The sequence below is a fragment of the Nerophis ophidion genome, linkage group LG20 (genome assembly GCF_033978795.1).
Source record: "Nerophis ophidion isolate RoL-2023_Sa linkage group LG20, RoL_Noph_v1.0, whole genome shotgun sequence".
NCBI lineage: Eukaryota > Metazoa > Chordata > Actinopteri > Syngnathiformes > Syngnathidae > Nerophis > Nerophis ophidion.
Window position 1 is genome coordinate 4006314 of NC_084630.1, and position 17118 is coordinate 4023431.

General features: G+C 40.5%; 1 protein-coding gene across 2 annotated transcripts in view; it reads left to right on the top strand.

Moving 5' to 3' along the window:
* The window catches only part of prkcaa (protein kinase C, alpha, a), a 522844-nt gene that overhangs the window by 346730 nt on the left and 158996 nt on the right, over nucleotides 1–17118 (top strand). For both annotated transcript variants that reach the window (XM_061880341.1, XM_061880342.1), the window contains exons 6-11: nucleotides 2725–2881; nucleotides 2963–3097; nucleotides 3206–3299; nucleotides 5484–5513; nucleotides 15425–15568; nucleotides 15641–15814. In XM_061880341.1, the coding sequence (XP_061736325.1) occupies nucleotides 2725–2881; nucleotides 2963–3097; nucleotides 3206–3299; nucleotides 5484–5513; nucleotides 15425–15568; nucleotides 15641–15814 (734 nt within the window). The remainder of the gene's footprint in view (nucleotides 1–2724; nucleotides 2882–2962; nucleotides 3098–3205; nucleotides 3300–5483; nucleotides 5514–15424; nucleotides 15569–15640; nucleotides 15815–17118) is intronic.

Consider the following 17118-nt stretch of genomic DNA (forward strand, 5'->3'; position numbering starts at 1 on the left):
ATTTGCCGCCAATGTTTTTCTTGTAAAGTGTATGGAAGCTGGATGAATTAGATGCCAAAAACCAACCACTTTCATGTGGTATTGTACAGAAAGGACAACTTTTTTTCTCCTCCATTTGAAAATGTGGGCGTTATCATCATGACTGTCTGATTCCAATCAATGCAAGTCATCAGAATCAGGTAATACACCAACTTATATTCTTGTCTTTGTGAAAGAAAGACATCTATATGTGTTACACATGCTTGTATTATCATTAAACACATTTAACTTGTTTACAAAAATGTCTCTTTCATAAATAAATAAATATAAATGATATATATAAATGAGGTAGATCCCCTCGAGTTGGTCAATTGAAAAGTAGCTCGCCTGCAGAAAAAGTGTGGGCACCCCTGCTCTACAGGATAAAAGAGTCTTCACCCTCTTCCCGCTTTTGCACCATCTAAAGCCCAGTGTCACCACACACACACACACACACACACACACACACACACATGTGAATTGCATGTTTGATCTTGAAACACCTGCAGTGTTTTCCACACATGTTCACCTGGGTCTGCCTCTGTTTTTTGACCAAAAGGATTTGGGATGAATATTTATTGAGACCCGAGTGTAGATTAAAGGCTGTGTTTTCCTTTGATTGATCAAACATAGACAGTATCATAAAAGAAAGGAATATTGCGAATACAGTAATCACTAGAGATATTCTGATCCTGTCATGGGATCGGGGGTTTGATATTTGCCTTATTTATAGCTCGGTTGGTAGAGTGGCCGGGCCAGCACTTTGATGGTTCCAAGTTCGATCCCAGCTTCTGCCATCCTAGTCACTGCTGTTGTGTCCTTGGGCAAGACACTTTACCCACCTGCTCCCAGTGCCACCCACATTGGTTTAAATGCAACTTAGATATTGGGTTTCACTATGTAAAGTGCTTTGAGTCCCCAGAGCCCATTTGACAATTAAACAAGGCGACTCGGTGAAGAATCTGGGTATTATCTTCGACCCAATTCTCTCGTTTGAGTCATACATTAAGAGTGTTGCTAAAACGTCCTCCTTTCATCTCCGTAATATCGCTAAAATTCGCTTCATTTTGTCCACTATCGACGCTGAGATCATTATCCATGCGTTTGTTACGCCTCGTCTCGATTACTGTAATGTATTATTTTCGGGTCTCCCCATGTCTAGCATTAAAAGATTACAGTTGGTACAAAATGCGGCTGCTAGACTTTTGACAAGAACAGGAAAGTTGATAAAATACTACACGGTCTAGCTCCATCCTATCTTGCCGATTTTATTTTACCATATGTCCCGGCAAGAAATCTGCGTTCAAAGGACTCCGGCTTATTAGTGATTCCCAGAGCCCAAAAAAAGTCTGCGGGCTATAGAGCGTTTTCTCTTCGGGCTCCAGTACTCCTTCAAACATATTGCTGGGTATTGTGGCTAAACAGCTCAATTACTGTTTCATCTGACCACAGAACTCTCCTCCAAAAGGTCTTATCTATGTCCATTGGATGTCAGATGAAACAAGAAATTGAGTTATATATATATATATATATATATATATATATATATATTACAGAAGCGCCGATAGGCAATTATATCATCCACCCGCCATCCACCCGAACCAACATTTTATCAAAACCGCAACCGCCCACCACCCGTTCATTGTCATATATCAGGGGTCGGCAACCTTTACCACTCATAGTTATTTTGACCCATTTCACAGGGTAAAGAAGACAATGGGAGCCGCAACCATTCTCGCGATTATTTGCTGGAGCTCATCCAGATAACGAGAATGAGGGCGTGCTTTGACGCCCTTGCCTTTGACGCCTTCTACAACATGTACAATCTGCTTGCCAATCCAGCAACATGGTGTGTGTAGCTACCTCGGATACATGTACACGACTGCAAGGCATACTCGGTGACACAGAGTACACTGATGGTTGTGATATAAACAATTTTAACACTCTTTCTAATATGCGCCACACTGTGAAGCCACACCAAACAAGAATGACAAACACATTTCGGGAGAACATCCTCACAGTACCACAACATAAACGCAACACAACAAATACCCAGAATCCTTTGCATCCATGACTTTTCCTGACTATATTTTACATCCCGGCGCCCCCAACCCCGCCCATCTTACCGACGCACCGAAGGGGAGTGGGGGCAGGGGGGTTGGTGCTTGCGGTGTGTAATATAGTCAGGAAGACTATATTATATTAGTGATATATATATATATATATATATGATTGTATTTTTTATGATAATTAAATAAGAATTGTAATGAGACTGTCCACCTGTTTGTCCTCTACGAACCAGCAAGTAGTCTGGGTTAGCAGTTCAGCCTTGGCGGAGGTCTGCGCTCTACAAAGAAGCAGCTTTCTATTTATGTGGCCATTAAAGTGTTGCTAAAACATTCCCTGGTGACATAATGGTACACATTTCTGCCTCTCACAGCAGAAGGAATGGATTTCGATTTCTGGCCAGGGTTGCGTGAGGAACGACATCCGGTGTAAAGACTAAGCCAAAAGTGTTAATACCATGTACTCACTGCTGTGGCCTTTGACAGGAAAAGCTGGAAATGGTGCGCTAAGACTTTAGCACAGAAAAAAAAACCATGTTGAGCAAAACATCCAGCTTCCAGAAATACAACAAGATCCAATTAGACGTATCCCCAGGGTCCAATTAACAACACAAACATCTTCTTTGTTGACTTCTTTTAGTTGGCGAAGGCAGGAATCTGATACCCATGGACCCCAACGGCTTGTCTGATCCGTATGTCAAACTCAAGCTCGTACCTGACCCCAAAAATGAGACCAAGCAGAAGACCAAAACCATCCGCTCCAACCTGAACCCCAAATGGAACGAGACATTTACCTTGTAAGTAACGGAAGTGTCATTTGTTTCCAGACCTTTACGTGACATGTTTCTATGTCCACTGTCTTTATCTGCATGTTGCAGCAAACTGAAGGCCACAGACAAGGACCGCAGGCTGTCCATTGAGGTGTGGGACTGGGACCGAACCACCAGAAATGACTTCATGGGGGCTCTTTCATTTGGTGTGTCGGAGCTCATCAAATCTCCAGCGTGTGGCTGGTAATGAATGACACATTTTTGGACTTTTTTACCTGCACACCTGGAAGCCCTCAATTGGTGTTGTACCGTCGCTCCATCATGCTCTGCTTCTGGTCTCCTGTTTGTCAGGTATAAGTTGTTGTGCCAAGAGGAGGGAGAATATTACAACGTTCCCATCTCAGAGGAGGATGACGGCAACGAGGAACTGAGACTGAAATTTGAGGTGAGGATTGCCCTCTGCTCGTCTGGTGACCTTGTCAATATTTAGACCAGGGGCGCCCCAACTACGGCTCTTAGGCCAAGTGCGGCCCGTCATCCCTTTCAATTTGTCCCGCAAGACATGTCAACAAAGCATCGCTTTTTCAAATTATTCTTAAATACCAGTCAGTCTCTGAATGCTACATATTTTGATGCCATATTGTGGACCAATGTTGTTCGGAAGTACTATGAATTAATAGCACGACATTTACTTATATGTCACCATCCAAACAACTTTCCCTAGTCATGGTGCAAAAAAAGCAACTAACAAAATGTGTGTATATATACATTTATACCGTATTTCCTTGATTTGCCGCAGGGTATATAGTATGCGCCTGCCTTGAATTACCGTTGGGTCAAACTTGCTTCGCAAAATAATTAGCGCATGCTTAGTATTACCGCCTGGTCAAACTCGTGACGTCACGAGTGACACTTCCCCTGTCATCATTTTCAAAATGGAGGAGGCTGATTTCAATACCGGTAAATTGAAATCGCATAAAGGGAAGAAGATTAAGAGCTATTCAGTAGGATTTGAGGTCCAAGCTTACATCACACTCAAATTTTTACTGCATACCTTTGGTAAGTGCAGGAGTGAGAAGAGGTTTTAAAATAATTAGCGCAAGCTTACTTTTACCGCATGCCTTTGGTAAGCGCAGGAGTGAGAAGAGGTTTTAAATTAATTACCGCCCCGGCGGCAATTCAAGGAAATACGGTGTATGTATGTATGTATATATATATATATATATATATATATATATATATATATATATATATATATATATATATATATATATATATATATATGTATATATATGTATATATATATATATATATATATATATACACCCCGCGACCCCCAAAAAAGGACAAGCGGTAGGAAATGGATGGATGGATGGATGGATGGTAATATATATATTTGGATGGATGGTGATATATATATATATATATACACATATATATATATATATGTATATATATACATATATATATATATATATATATACACATATATATGTGTATGTATATATATATATATATATACACACATATATATATATATATGTATATATATACGTATATATATATATATATACACACATATATATGTGTATGTATATATATATATATATATATATATTGGTTCTGTGACGAAGCTCTTAACTCCAAATCCACATCTCCAGTTGAAGTTAATTTAAAGAAATAAACGTAATTGGTGCTTGGCCACACCCAAAGATCACCATTTTAACATGTAACATGCAAAAAGAAAATAAACGTTTCGATAATAAATATTATATAGAGAGTAATACAATAGAATGGACTTAAACAACAACAGTAGTTTTATTAAGTACCATGGAAAGTGGACTTCTGTAACAGTAACACTTGTATAACAGTAATGTATGATAGTCATAGAGCCAGGTGTTTCATTAATTAGAATAACATTGTAGTATCTAAAAATAAAAAAAAATGCTTGCTCCACTTATTTTTTTCTCCTTGTCTTGATTGCATGTCATCTATTTTTCATGTTTTCTTCTAGAACATTCGTATCGCAGAAAGTCTTATAGATTTAGGGGTTCAAATGAGTCATTTGCAGGGAATGATTGGCAACACTAAATGGTCCCTAGTGTGTGAATGTGAGTGTGAATGTTGTCTGTCTATCTGTGTTGGCCCTGCGATGAGGTGGCGACTTGTCCAGGGTGTACCCCGCCTTCCGCCCGATTGTAGCTGAGATAGGCGCCAGCGCCCCCCGCGACCCCGAAAGGGAATAAGCGGTAGAAAATGATGAAAATGTTGCCTTATTTAACTTATATCCTGCCTCTTCCTGTGACCACTAGATGTCAGCAGATAGTTAAAAAAATGTGTTTTTTTTTTGTTTTATTTGCCTGTCCCACATGAACTATTGCTCTAAGGCACTTTGTGGGTGACCTTGGAGTGCCTTCCAGCTATTATGGACTGGGAGGAACTCCACTAGTCCACCTTATTTCAGCTTTCTTGTACTGCTCATCAAGCTAAATAAATAAATCGTATTGAGGTGATTTGAAAGAAAAACACCTTGTGCCCAATTACTTGTTGTCCCTGTGTGGGTCGAGGTCCTGGCTCAGTTGTTTGCAAGTGAGTCAGCAACTCTGGCTGCTTCTCCTTGTGGTTTCAGGACCAAGCCGTTTTGGAAGACTCGAAACAGGTGCGTCTGAGACGAAGGAAGTAAGGCTGCTGTTCGCTCGGCTCGGCTAAGCCAGGCTCTCGTCCTGGGCTAAAGCTTAAAGGTGTGCTGTGGTTTGGTGCAAGTCTGCTCTGCTTTGCACATTAGAAGACGTTGTGGTTGATGCCATTAACATAACTAAGGCCGCCCAGGTTGGTTGTCACAGGCTTTGTCGCAATGAATGTTTGAGAAGTCAAGGTCGGACTGAAGGTGACAAAGTGCACAAATGTTTTCCGATCTGCACAGACGCTCAAAAATGTGTTTGTAAAAAAGTGTTAGTTCAGACCATGAATTGATTAACGTGGACTCCGACTTAAACAAGTTGAAAAACGTATTCGGGTGTTGCCATTTAGTGGTCAATTGTACGGAATATGTACTGTACTGTGCAATCTACTAATCCAAGTAACAATCAATCAATCAATCAATCAAAGGATACAAAGTAAAGTGTTTGAGTAGAAGTATTGGGTATTATCTTGGTTTGACGGAATGATGTGTCTCAGGATTTAGACGATGTCTGGTGCAGCATGACTTTTGATTTGTTTGTCCTGGCTGAGTGTGGACTTTGGTACATGCAATACACTTTGGTTTGTCATGCGCTTTGGAATCAAACACGAGCGTTTTTTCTACGTTTTGATTGACTGTGGAAAAGAACGAAATGGAATAGGAAGGGAAAGTCGTTTGTTTCCATAGTCTAATCAGACTAGATCTGACCAATCTAAGTCTATGTGCATGAGCATCTTCTAAGACATGGGTTCCTAACCTTTATGATCTTGGGGCCCAAATGTTCCACTACAGAGGGGATTGGAACCCACTCAAATATTAACACTGAATTATTGATCTTATTATTTTTGTAATCAATTTAAATATTTATATCACACCTACATATACATATATATATATATATATATATATATATATATATATATATATATATATACATATATATATATAGGTTTCACGGTGGCAGAGGGGTTTGTGCGTCTGCCTCACAATACGAAGGTCCTGAGTAGTCCTGGGTTCAATCCCAGGTTCGGGATCTTTCTGTGTGGAGTTTGCATGTTCTCCCCGTGAATGCGTGGGTTCCCTCCGGGTACTCCGGCTTCCTCCCACCTCCAAAGACATGCACCTGGGGATAGGTTGATTGGCAACACTAAATGGTCCCTAGTGTGTGAATGTGAGTGTGAATGTTGTCTGTCTATCTGTGTTGGCCCTGCAATGACGTGGCGACTTGTCCAGGGTGTACCCCGCCTTCTGGACGGTTGTAGCTGAGATAGGCACCAGCGCCCCCCGCGACCCCAAAGAGAATAAGCAGTAGAACATGGATGGATATATATATATATATACATATATGTATGTATGTATGTATATATATATATAATGTATGTATGTATGTGTGTGTGTATATATAGATGTGTATATATATATATATATATCAATATATGTATGCATGTATATATATGATGTATGTATGTATATATATGTATGTATATACATACATATATACTTACATATACATACATAAGTATATATGTATGTATATATATACATATGTATGTATGTATGTATACACATATATATGTATATATATGTATGTATGTATACACATATGTGTATGTATGTATATATAATGTATGTATGTATGTGTATATATATGTATGCATGTATATATATGATGTATGTATGTATACATATGTATGTATATACATACATATATACACACTTATGTATACATATATATATCTATGTATATATATACATATATATGTTATATGTATGTATGCATGTATATATACACATATATATGTACATACATACATACGTATATATGTATATACATATATATGTATGTATGTATGTATGTATATATATGTATATGTATGTGTGTGTGTATCTATATATATATATATATGTATGTATGTATATATATATATATATATGTATGTATGTATGTATATATATATATATGTATGTATATATATATGTATGCATGTATATATGTGTGTGTGTATATATATATATATATATATATATATATATGTGTATGAATGTATGTATTTATGTATGTGTGTGTTACTTGCATGCAGTCAGCTTTCGGCCCTCAGCCCAATTTTTTAAGCCCAATGCGCCCCCCCCGCCCCCGTCAAAAATTTGGACACCCTTTCACTAGAGGATTGTTGCGGCACAACAATGAGCCTTGGCCCTATGGTTTGAAAAAAAACTGTTGTAAGACAAACCAAACAGTCCAATTGCAATTGGTGTAATGCCCTGAGACTACAATGACCTGGATGAATGAGACACGTTTGTTTCCATTCTTGTATGTGTGTAACCTGGAGTTATACCATCGCAGATCTGCATGCAGCGTCTCATTTTGGCAGCAAACCAATTGACACGACTAAACTGGTTGCAGCCAAGTAGTGTGAATCAAGATGTGATTAGCTAATAATCAATTCCAGTCAATCGACAAAGTCAAAGACAATGCGAGTATGTGAATATATTTGGTGTATGTGTCCACGCTTTAGATCAGACTGCTGCATTAGTGCACTTCAGGTTTTGCTTTTTGCAGCATTTTGTATTTGGAGAGTTGAAGCATGGCGTTGGCATGAAGGGGCTTGTTTCCATATAGTCATTTATGGCTTTTATGTATTTGTGTTGACACGAGGAGAGCTCCTTGTCTGCAGCAGGCATGCATCTGCACTGCAACATGTGCACAATGAGGAATGTTGTGCCTCGCTACTTGAAAGCTCATCAGTGCAAACGTGAAGATGGAAATCCACCCGAAGAAATTATTTTCTCAAAAACCTGAAGGAAGTATTTGCCTCGATTAGTTTCTCAGGAACTATCAAATCAATTGTTGCATTTTTAAAGTGCCATCATTATTGTTTGTATATAAACGCCTAATGCACATGTTCAATTTCATAAGGCTATTATACACTGGGGCTGGAAAATGTTGACAAAAGTCCCAATTGATTGAACTTTTGATTTCAGTTAATGCATGACTATTCTGCTCTCATCTCCAGTTTATTGTCTTTATCATTCTGAAACAGGGAATTGGAAAAAAAAAACATGCACGGATTAAAAATTAAGTGGTATTTATTGAAACTATAGGATTGATAAAAAAATACATATCAGCTGGAATGAAAATGTTTTGCAAATATATATATATATATAAATATACATATATATACATACATACAGTGGGGCAAAAAAGTATTTAGTCAGGCACCGATTGTGCAAGTTCTCCCACTTAAAATGATGACAGAGGTCTGTAATTTTCATCATAGGTACACTTCAACTGTGAGAGACAGAATAAGAAAAACAAATCCAGGAATTCACATTGTAGGAATTTTAAAGAATTTATTTGTAAATTATGGTGGGAAATAAGTATTTGGTCACCTCAAACAAGGAAGATCTCTGGCTCTCACAGACCTGTAACTTCTTCTTTAAGAAGCTCTTCTGTCCTCCACTTGTTACCTGTATTAATGACACTTGTTTGAACTCGTTATCCGTATAAAAGACACCTGTCCACAGCCTCAAACAGTCAGACTCCAAACTCCACTATGGCCAAGACCAAAGAGCTGTCGAAGGACACCAGGAAAATAATTGTAGACCTGCACCAGACTGGGAAGAGTGAATCTACAATAGGCAAGCGGCTTGGTGTGAAAAAAAATCAACAGTGGGAGCAATTATCACAAACTGGAAGACATACAAGGCCACTGGTAATCTCCCTCGATCTGGGGCTCCACGCAAGATCTCAAAATGATCATGAGAGCGGTGAGCAAAAATTCCAGAACCACACGGGGGGACCTGGTGAATGACCTGCAGAGAGCTGGGACCAAAGTAACAAAGGTTACCATCAGTAACACACTACGCCGACAGGGAATCAAATCCTGCAGTGCCAGACGTGTCCCCCTGCTTAAGCCAGTGCATGTCCAGGCCCGTCTGAAGTTTGCCAGAGAGCACATGGATGATACAGCAGAGGATTGGGAGAATGTCATGTGGTCAGATGAAACCAAAATCGAACTTTTTGGTATAAACTCAACTCGTCGTGTTTGGAGGAAGAAGAATACTGAGTTGCATCCCAAGAACACCACACCTACTGTGAAGCATGGGGGTGGAAACATCATGCTTTGTGGCTGTTTTTCTGCTAAGGAGACAGGACGATTGATCCGTGTTAAGGAAAGTATGAATGTGGCCATGTATCGTGAGATTTTGAGCCAAAACCTCCTTCCATCAGTGAGAGCTTTGAATGGTTGACCAAACACTTATTTTCCACCATAATTTAAAAATAAATTAAAATTCCTACAATGTGAATTCCTGGATTTTTTTTTCACATTCTGTCTCTCACAGTTGAAGTGTACCTATGATGAAAATTACAGACCTCTGTCATCTTTTTAAGTGGGAGAACTTGCACAATCGCTGGCTGACTAAATACTTTTTTGCCCCACTGTATATGCAATGTAGTAATGGGCACATTAATAATATCAACACGTTTTGATCATTTTAAGCTTTTTGCAGTTCGCTACTTTTTGGTGAACTTATTGAAGCTGAAGTCTGCCCACACAACTAACACACAATATTTTTGGGTACAAGCTGTTGTACTGTCGGCGGTTTTTATGTTTGCTTCGATGACGCTTCTCTGTAGCAGACTGGCTGGGACAGTGTCATGTGACTTGACTACTACTTCTGCTGCTCTACTGGCAGCTATCACACTTAGCAACACTTGGTGGCCTGTCATGTGAGTGCACTAGGCCTCTGTCATGTGAGTGCACTAGGCCTGTGTCATGTGAATGTACAAGGGACTGTGTCATGTGAGTACACTAGGCCTGTGTCATGTGAGTGCACTAGGCCTGTGTCATGTGAGTACACTAGGCCTGTGTCATGTGAGTGCACTAGGCCTGTGTCATGTGAATGTACAAGGGACTGTGTCATGTGAGTACACTAGGACTGTGTCATGTGAGTGCACTAGGACTGTGTCATGTGAATGTACAAGGGACTGTGTCATGTGAGTACACTAGGCCTGTGTCATGTGAGTGCACTAGGCCTCTGTCATGTGAGTGCACTAGGCCTGTGTCATGTGAATGTACAAGGGACTGTGTCATGTGAGTACACTAGGCCTGTGTCATGTGAATGTACAAGGGACTGTGTCATGTGAGTACACTAGGACTGTGTCATGTGAGTACACTAGGCCTGTGTCATGTGAATGTACAAGGGACTGTGTCATGTGAGTACACTAGGCCTGTGTCATGTGAGTGCACTAGGACTGTGTCATGTGAGTACACTAGGCCTGTGTCATGTGAATGTACAAGGGACTGTGTCATGTGAGTACACTAGGCCTGTGTCATGTGAATGTACAAGGGACTGTGTCATGTGAGTACACTAGGCCTGTGTCATGTGAGTGCACTAGGACTGTGTCATGTGGATGTACAAGGGACTGTGTCATGTGAGTACACTAGGCCTGTGTCATGTGAGTGCACTAGGACTGTGTCATGTGAGTACACTAGGCCTGTGTCATGTGAATGTACAAGGGACTGTGTCATGTGAGTACACTAGGCCTGTGTCATGTGAATGTACAAGGGACTGTGTCATGTGAGTACACTAGGCCTGTGTCATGTGAGTGCACTAGGCCTGTGTCATGTGAGTGCACTAGGCCTGTGTCATGTGAATGTACAAGGGACTGTGTCATGTGAGTACACTAGGCCTGTGTCATGTGAATGTACAAGGGACTGTGTCATGTGAGTACACTAGGACTGTGTCATGTGAGTACACTAGGCCTGTGTCATGTGAATGTACAAGGGACTGTGTCATGTGAGTACACTAGGCCTGTGTCATGTGAGTGCACTAGGACTGTGTCATGTGAGTACACTAGGCCTGTGTCATGTGAATGTACAAGGGACTGTGTCATGTGAGTACACTAGGCCTGTGTCATGTGAGTGCACTAGGACTGTGTCATGTGAGTACACTAGGACTGTGTCATGTGAGTACACTAGGCCTGTGTCATGTGAATGTACAAGGGACTGTGTCATGTGAGTACACTAGGCCTGTGTCATGTGAGTACACTAGGCCTGTGTCATGTGAATGTACAAGGGACTGTGTCATGTGAGTACACTAGGCCTGTGTCATGTGAGTGCACTAGGACTGTGTCATGTGAGTACACTAGGCCTGTGTCATGTGAATGTACAAGGGACTCTGTCATGTGAGTACACTAGGCCTGTGTCATGTGAGTACACTAGGCCTGTGTCATGTGAATGTACAAGGGACTCTGTCATGTGAGTACACTAGGACTGTGTCATGTGAGTACACTAGGCCTGTGTCATGTGAATGTACAAGGGACTGTGTCATGTGAGTACACTAGGCCTGTGTCATGTGAGTACCCTAGGCCTGTGTCATGTGAATGTACAAGGGACTGTGTCATGTGAGTACACTAGGCCTGTGTCATGTGAATGTACAAGGGACTGTGTCATGTGAGTGCACTAGGCCTGTGTCATGTGAGTGCACTAGGCCTCTGTCATGTGAGTGCACTAGGCCTGTGTCATGTGAATGTACAAGGGACTGTGTCATGTGAGTACACTAGGCCTGTGTCATGTGAGTGCACTAGGACTGTGTCATGTGAGTACACTAGGCCTGTGTCATGTGAATGTACAAGGGACTGTGTCATGTGAGTACACTAGGCCTGTGTCATGTGAATGTACAAGGGACTGTGTCATGTGAGTACACTAGGCCTGTGTCATGTGAGTACACTAGGGCTGTGTCATGTGAGTACAAGTCGGACGTGATTTAGATTTTGCCCATTTTTAAATCCGATTTTCAGTCGGATTTATAGTGGGTTTTTCTTAAAGAGAAATAAATAGATGATGGTTATATGTAGTAGTGTATACCTGCTGGTCACTAGGTGTCAGTAACGTCACGCGAAAGTGCTCTGTCACTTATACGTGAATATTCCAAAGTTTAAATAAAGGTACTTATAAAAGAGAATATGGTCCTTAATTAAAGTGAACAAAAATATATCATTTGGCAATTTTTCCGCTTCAAAAAAAGGATATACCACAATTTGCGAGGTCAGACATCAAACCTGACTAAATAGAGGAAGTAAAAGTTGTAACAAAGTGTCCGTATGTGAACCGGTTGAAGGATCCTTTTCGACTTATATTCAATTGAATAGACTGCAAAGACAAGATATTTAATGTTTGAACTGAGAAACTTTTTTTTTTCTGGGTGTTGTTGATATTTTGTTTTCATAGAGTTTTAACTCGCACTTACAGTTGAATATTGTACAGAATTGCTTATTGTTTTTATTTTTATTTCAATTCTTATTTTTTATCTTTATTACTTATGTGATTTATTTTTATTCCATATTTGTTTCCACTACCGCACCTTAAATTGGAGTCCTTAATCTCGTTATATGCAAATATAATGACAATAAAGTCCATTCTATTCTATTCGAGCGATGAACTGTACTTACTGACAGTGGTTTTCTGAAGTGTTCTTGAGCCTATGTGGTGATATCCTTTACAGACTGATGTCGGTTTTTGACGCAGTGCCACCTGAGGGATCGAAGGTCACACGCATTCAATGTTGGTTTTCGGCTTCGCCGCGTATGTGCAGTGATTTCTCCAGATTCTCTGAATCTTTTGATGGTGAAATCCCATAATTCCTTGCAATAGCTGGTTGACAAATGTTGTTCTTAAACTTCAACCCATATTCAGTTGAATATGCTACAAAGACAACATATTTGATGTTCAAACTGATTAACATTTTTTTTTTGCAAATAATCATTAACTTTAGAATTTGATGCCAGCAACACGTGACAAAGAAGTTGATAAAAGTGGCAAAAAAATACTGATAAAGTTGAGGAATGCTCATCAAACACTTATTTGGAATATCTCACAGGTGTGCAGGCTAATTGGGAACAGTTGGGTGCCATGATTGGGTATAAAAGCAGCTTCCATGAAATGTTATGTAATTCACAAACAAGGATGGGGTGAGGGTCACCAATTTGTAAGCAAATTGTCGAACAGTTTTAGAACAACATTTCTCAACCAGCTATTGCAAGGAATTTAAGGATTTACTATTTACGGTCCGTAAAATCATCAAAAAGTTCAGAGAATCTGGAAAAATCACTGCACGTAAGCAATGATATTACGGACCTTTGATCCCTCACCGACATCAGTGTGTAAAGGATATTACCACATGGGCTCAGAAACACTTCATAAAACCACTGTCAGTAACTACAGTTGGTTGCTACATCTGTAAGTACAAGTTAAAACTCTACTATGCAAAGCCAAACCCATTTATCAACAACATCCTGAAACGCCGCTGGCTTTGCTGGGCCCGAGCGCATCTAAGATGGACTGATGCAAAGTGGAAAAGTCTTCTGTAGTCTTGACGAGTCCACATTTCAAATTATATTTGGAAACTGTGGACGTGGTGTCCTCCGTAACAAAGAGGAACATAACCATCCGGACTGTTATAGGCGCAAAGTTGAAAAGCCAGCATCTGTGATGGTATGGGGGTGTATTAGTGCCCAAGGCATGGGTAACTTACACATCTGTGAAGGCACCATTAATGCTGAATGGTCCATACAGGTTTTGGAGTAACATATGTTGTCATCCAAGCAACGTTATCATGGACGCCCCTGCTTATTTCAGCAAGACAATGCCAAGCCTTGTGTTACAACAGTGTGGTTTCGTAGTAAAAGAGGGCGGGTACTTTCCCGGCCCGCCTGCAGTCCAGACCTGTCTCCCATTGAAAATGTGTGGCGCATTATGAAGCGTAAAATACGACAGCGGGGACCCCGGACTGGTGAACGACTGAAGCTCTACATAAAACAAGAATGGGAAAGAATTCCACTTTCAAAGCTTCAACAATTAGTTTCCTCAGTTCCCAAACGTTTATTGAGTGTTGTTAAAAGAAAAGGTGATGTAACACAGTGGTGAACATGCCCTTTCCCAACTACTTTGGCACCTGTTGCAGCCATGAAATTCTAAGTTAGCTATTATTTGCAAAAAAAATTAAGTTTATGAGTTTGAACGTTCAATATCTTGTCTTCGTAGTGCATTCAATTGAATATGGGTTGAAATTTGATTTGCAAATCATTGTATTCTGTTTATATTTACATCTAACACAGTTTCCCAACTCATATGGAAACGGGGTTTGTACAAGCTTAAATAATAGTGACATGATTAACACAGGTGAGTGTCCCAAACAAATCAGGTGCGTGAATCCAAATGAGTAGAGGTGAACTAATTGGTCGTCATGGTGACAAAACAATGGAGCGTAAACAGGAACTAAAAAAAAATCTTAAACCAACAGAACATAACTAAACAAAATTTGACCACAGAACATGATATTATTAGTGATAATCTACTTATTTTAAGGTATTTTGGGGTTCATTGAGGTTAGCTAATATTACTTGTTTTGGGAATTCTTGACAAGCCAAATTTTCTTGTTCTATTGGCAGATAGTTTTGCTTAGTTCAAATAATATACCCCTTTTTTTTGTATTTTTTATTTTTGTTTATGAACACTGACTTTTTGCAGTGTAGGTTGTGAGTTCAAACCCCGGCAGAGTCGTACCAAAGACTATAAAAATGGGACCCATTACCCCCCTGCTTGGCAATCAGCATCAAGGGTTGGAATTGGGGGTTAAATCACCAAAAATGATTCCCGCAGCCACCGCTGCTGCTCACTGCTCCCCTCACCTCCCAGGGGGTGATCAAGGGTGATGGATCAAATGCAGGGAAAAAATTTGCCACACCTAGCGTGTGTGTGTGTGTGTGTGTGGCAATCATCGGTACTTTATGTTTAACTTTGCAAAGGATGTATTGGGGTATAGTTTTGTAGTCTAATGAATGAAGTTCATTTTGACGCACCTCGCCTTCTACTATGTGAGCGCAGAAAGCCAAGCTGGGCCCGGGGAAGAAGGCCAATACAGAGACGGATGGCAGACCATCCAGCTTTTTGCCATCCAACCGCTTGGACCAGGTCAAGCTCACCGACTTCAGCTTCTTGACTGTCCTAGGGAAAGGCAGCTTTGGCAAGGTAGGCTGGAATGTTCCTCCATGACAGAAAGCCACATATCAAAAGTCGTTCCTGCTTTTTTTTTTTTTGCAGGTCATGCTGGCTGAGATGAAGGCCACCGAAGAGCTCTATGCAATAAAGATTCTGAAAAAGGACGTGGTGATCCAGGACGACGACGTGGAATGCATCATGGTGGAGAAGAGAGTCTTGGCCCAGCAGGAAAAGCCGCCCTTCCTCACACAGCTACACTCGTGCTTCCACACTGTGGTGGGTAGAACACTGCAAAAAGTGAAATCTAAGTAAGATTAAATATCCCAAATAAGGCTGATATTTGCTTATTTTCTGTCTGATAAGATAATTCTATTCTCTAAGCAAATTTTATGTTAGTGTTTTACTTGTTTTAAGGGTTTTGGTCCTAAATCAGGGGTGCCCACACTTTTTCTGCAGGCGAGCTACTTTTCAATTGACCAACTCGAGGGGATCTATCTCATTTATATATATCATTTATATTTATTTATTTATGAAAGAGACATTTTTGTAAACAAGTTAAATGTGTTTAATGATAATACAAGCATGTGTAACACATATAGATGTCTTTCTTTCACAAAGACAAGAATATAAGTTGGTGTATTACCTGATTCTGATGACTTGCATTGATTGGAATCAGACAGTAATGATGATAACGCCCACATTTTCAAATGGAGGAGAAAAAAAGTTGTCCTTTCTGTACAGTACCACATGAAAGTGGTTGGTTTTTGGCATCTAATTCATCCAGCTTCCATACACTTTACAAGAAAAACATTGGCGGCAAATTCCGTAGCTTGCTTGATTGACATTCACGGCACCCGAGGGTCTTGTGAGATGACGCTGGCTGCTGCCAGTTCATTATTATGAAAAAATGACAGAGAGGAAGGCGAGAAACACTTTTTATTTCAACAGACTTTCGCGCCGTCCCTTCCGTCAAAACTCTAAAGGCCGACTGCACATTTCCTATCTTCACAATAAAAGCCCTGCTTCATGCTGCCTGCGCTAACAAAATAAGAGTCTCGGAAAGCTGGCGTGCACAAGTGATGTGCACGCCAGCTTTCTGAGGGATCGCTTGTGCACGCCAGTTTTCCGAGACTCTGTATTTAGTTAGCGCAGGCAGCATGAAGCAGGGCTTTTATTGTGAAGATAGGAAATGTGCAGTCGGCCTTTAGAGTTTTGACGGAAGGGACGGCGCGAGAGTCTGTTGAAATAAAAAGTGTTTCTCGCCTTCGTCTCGGTCATATTTTCATAATAATGATCTTGCAGCAGCCAGCGTCATCTCACAAGACCCTCCGGTACCGTGAATGTCATTTAAGTGACGTCTTGGTGAAGATTGATGATCACTAATTTTTAGGTCTATTTTTTTTAAAAGCCTGGCTGGAGATCGACTGACACACCCCCCGCGGTCGACTGGTAGCTCGCGATCGACGTAATGGGCACCCCTGGTCCACACGTTTAAGTCAATACTTTGGGAAGGCCACTCTAAAACCTTCATTCTAGCCTTATTTAGCCATACCTTTACCACGTTTGACGTGTTTTTGGGG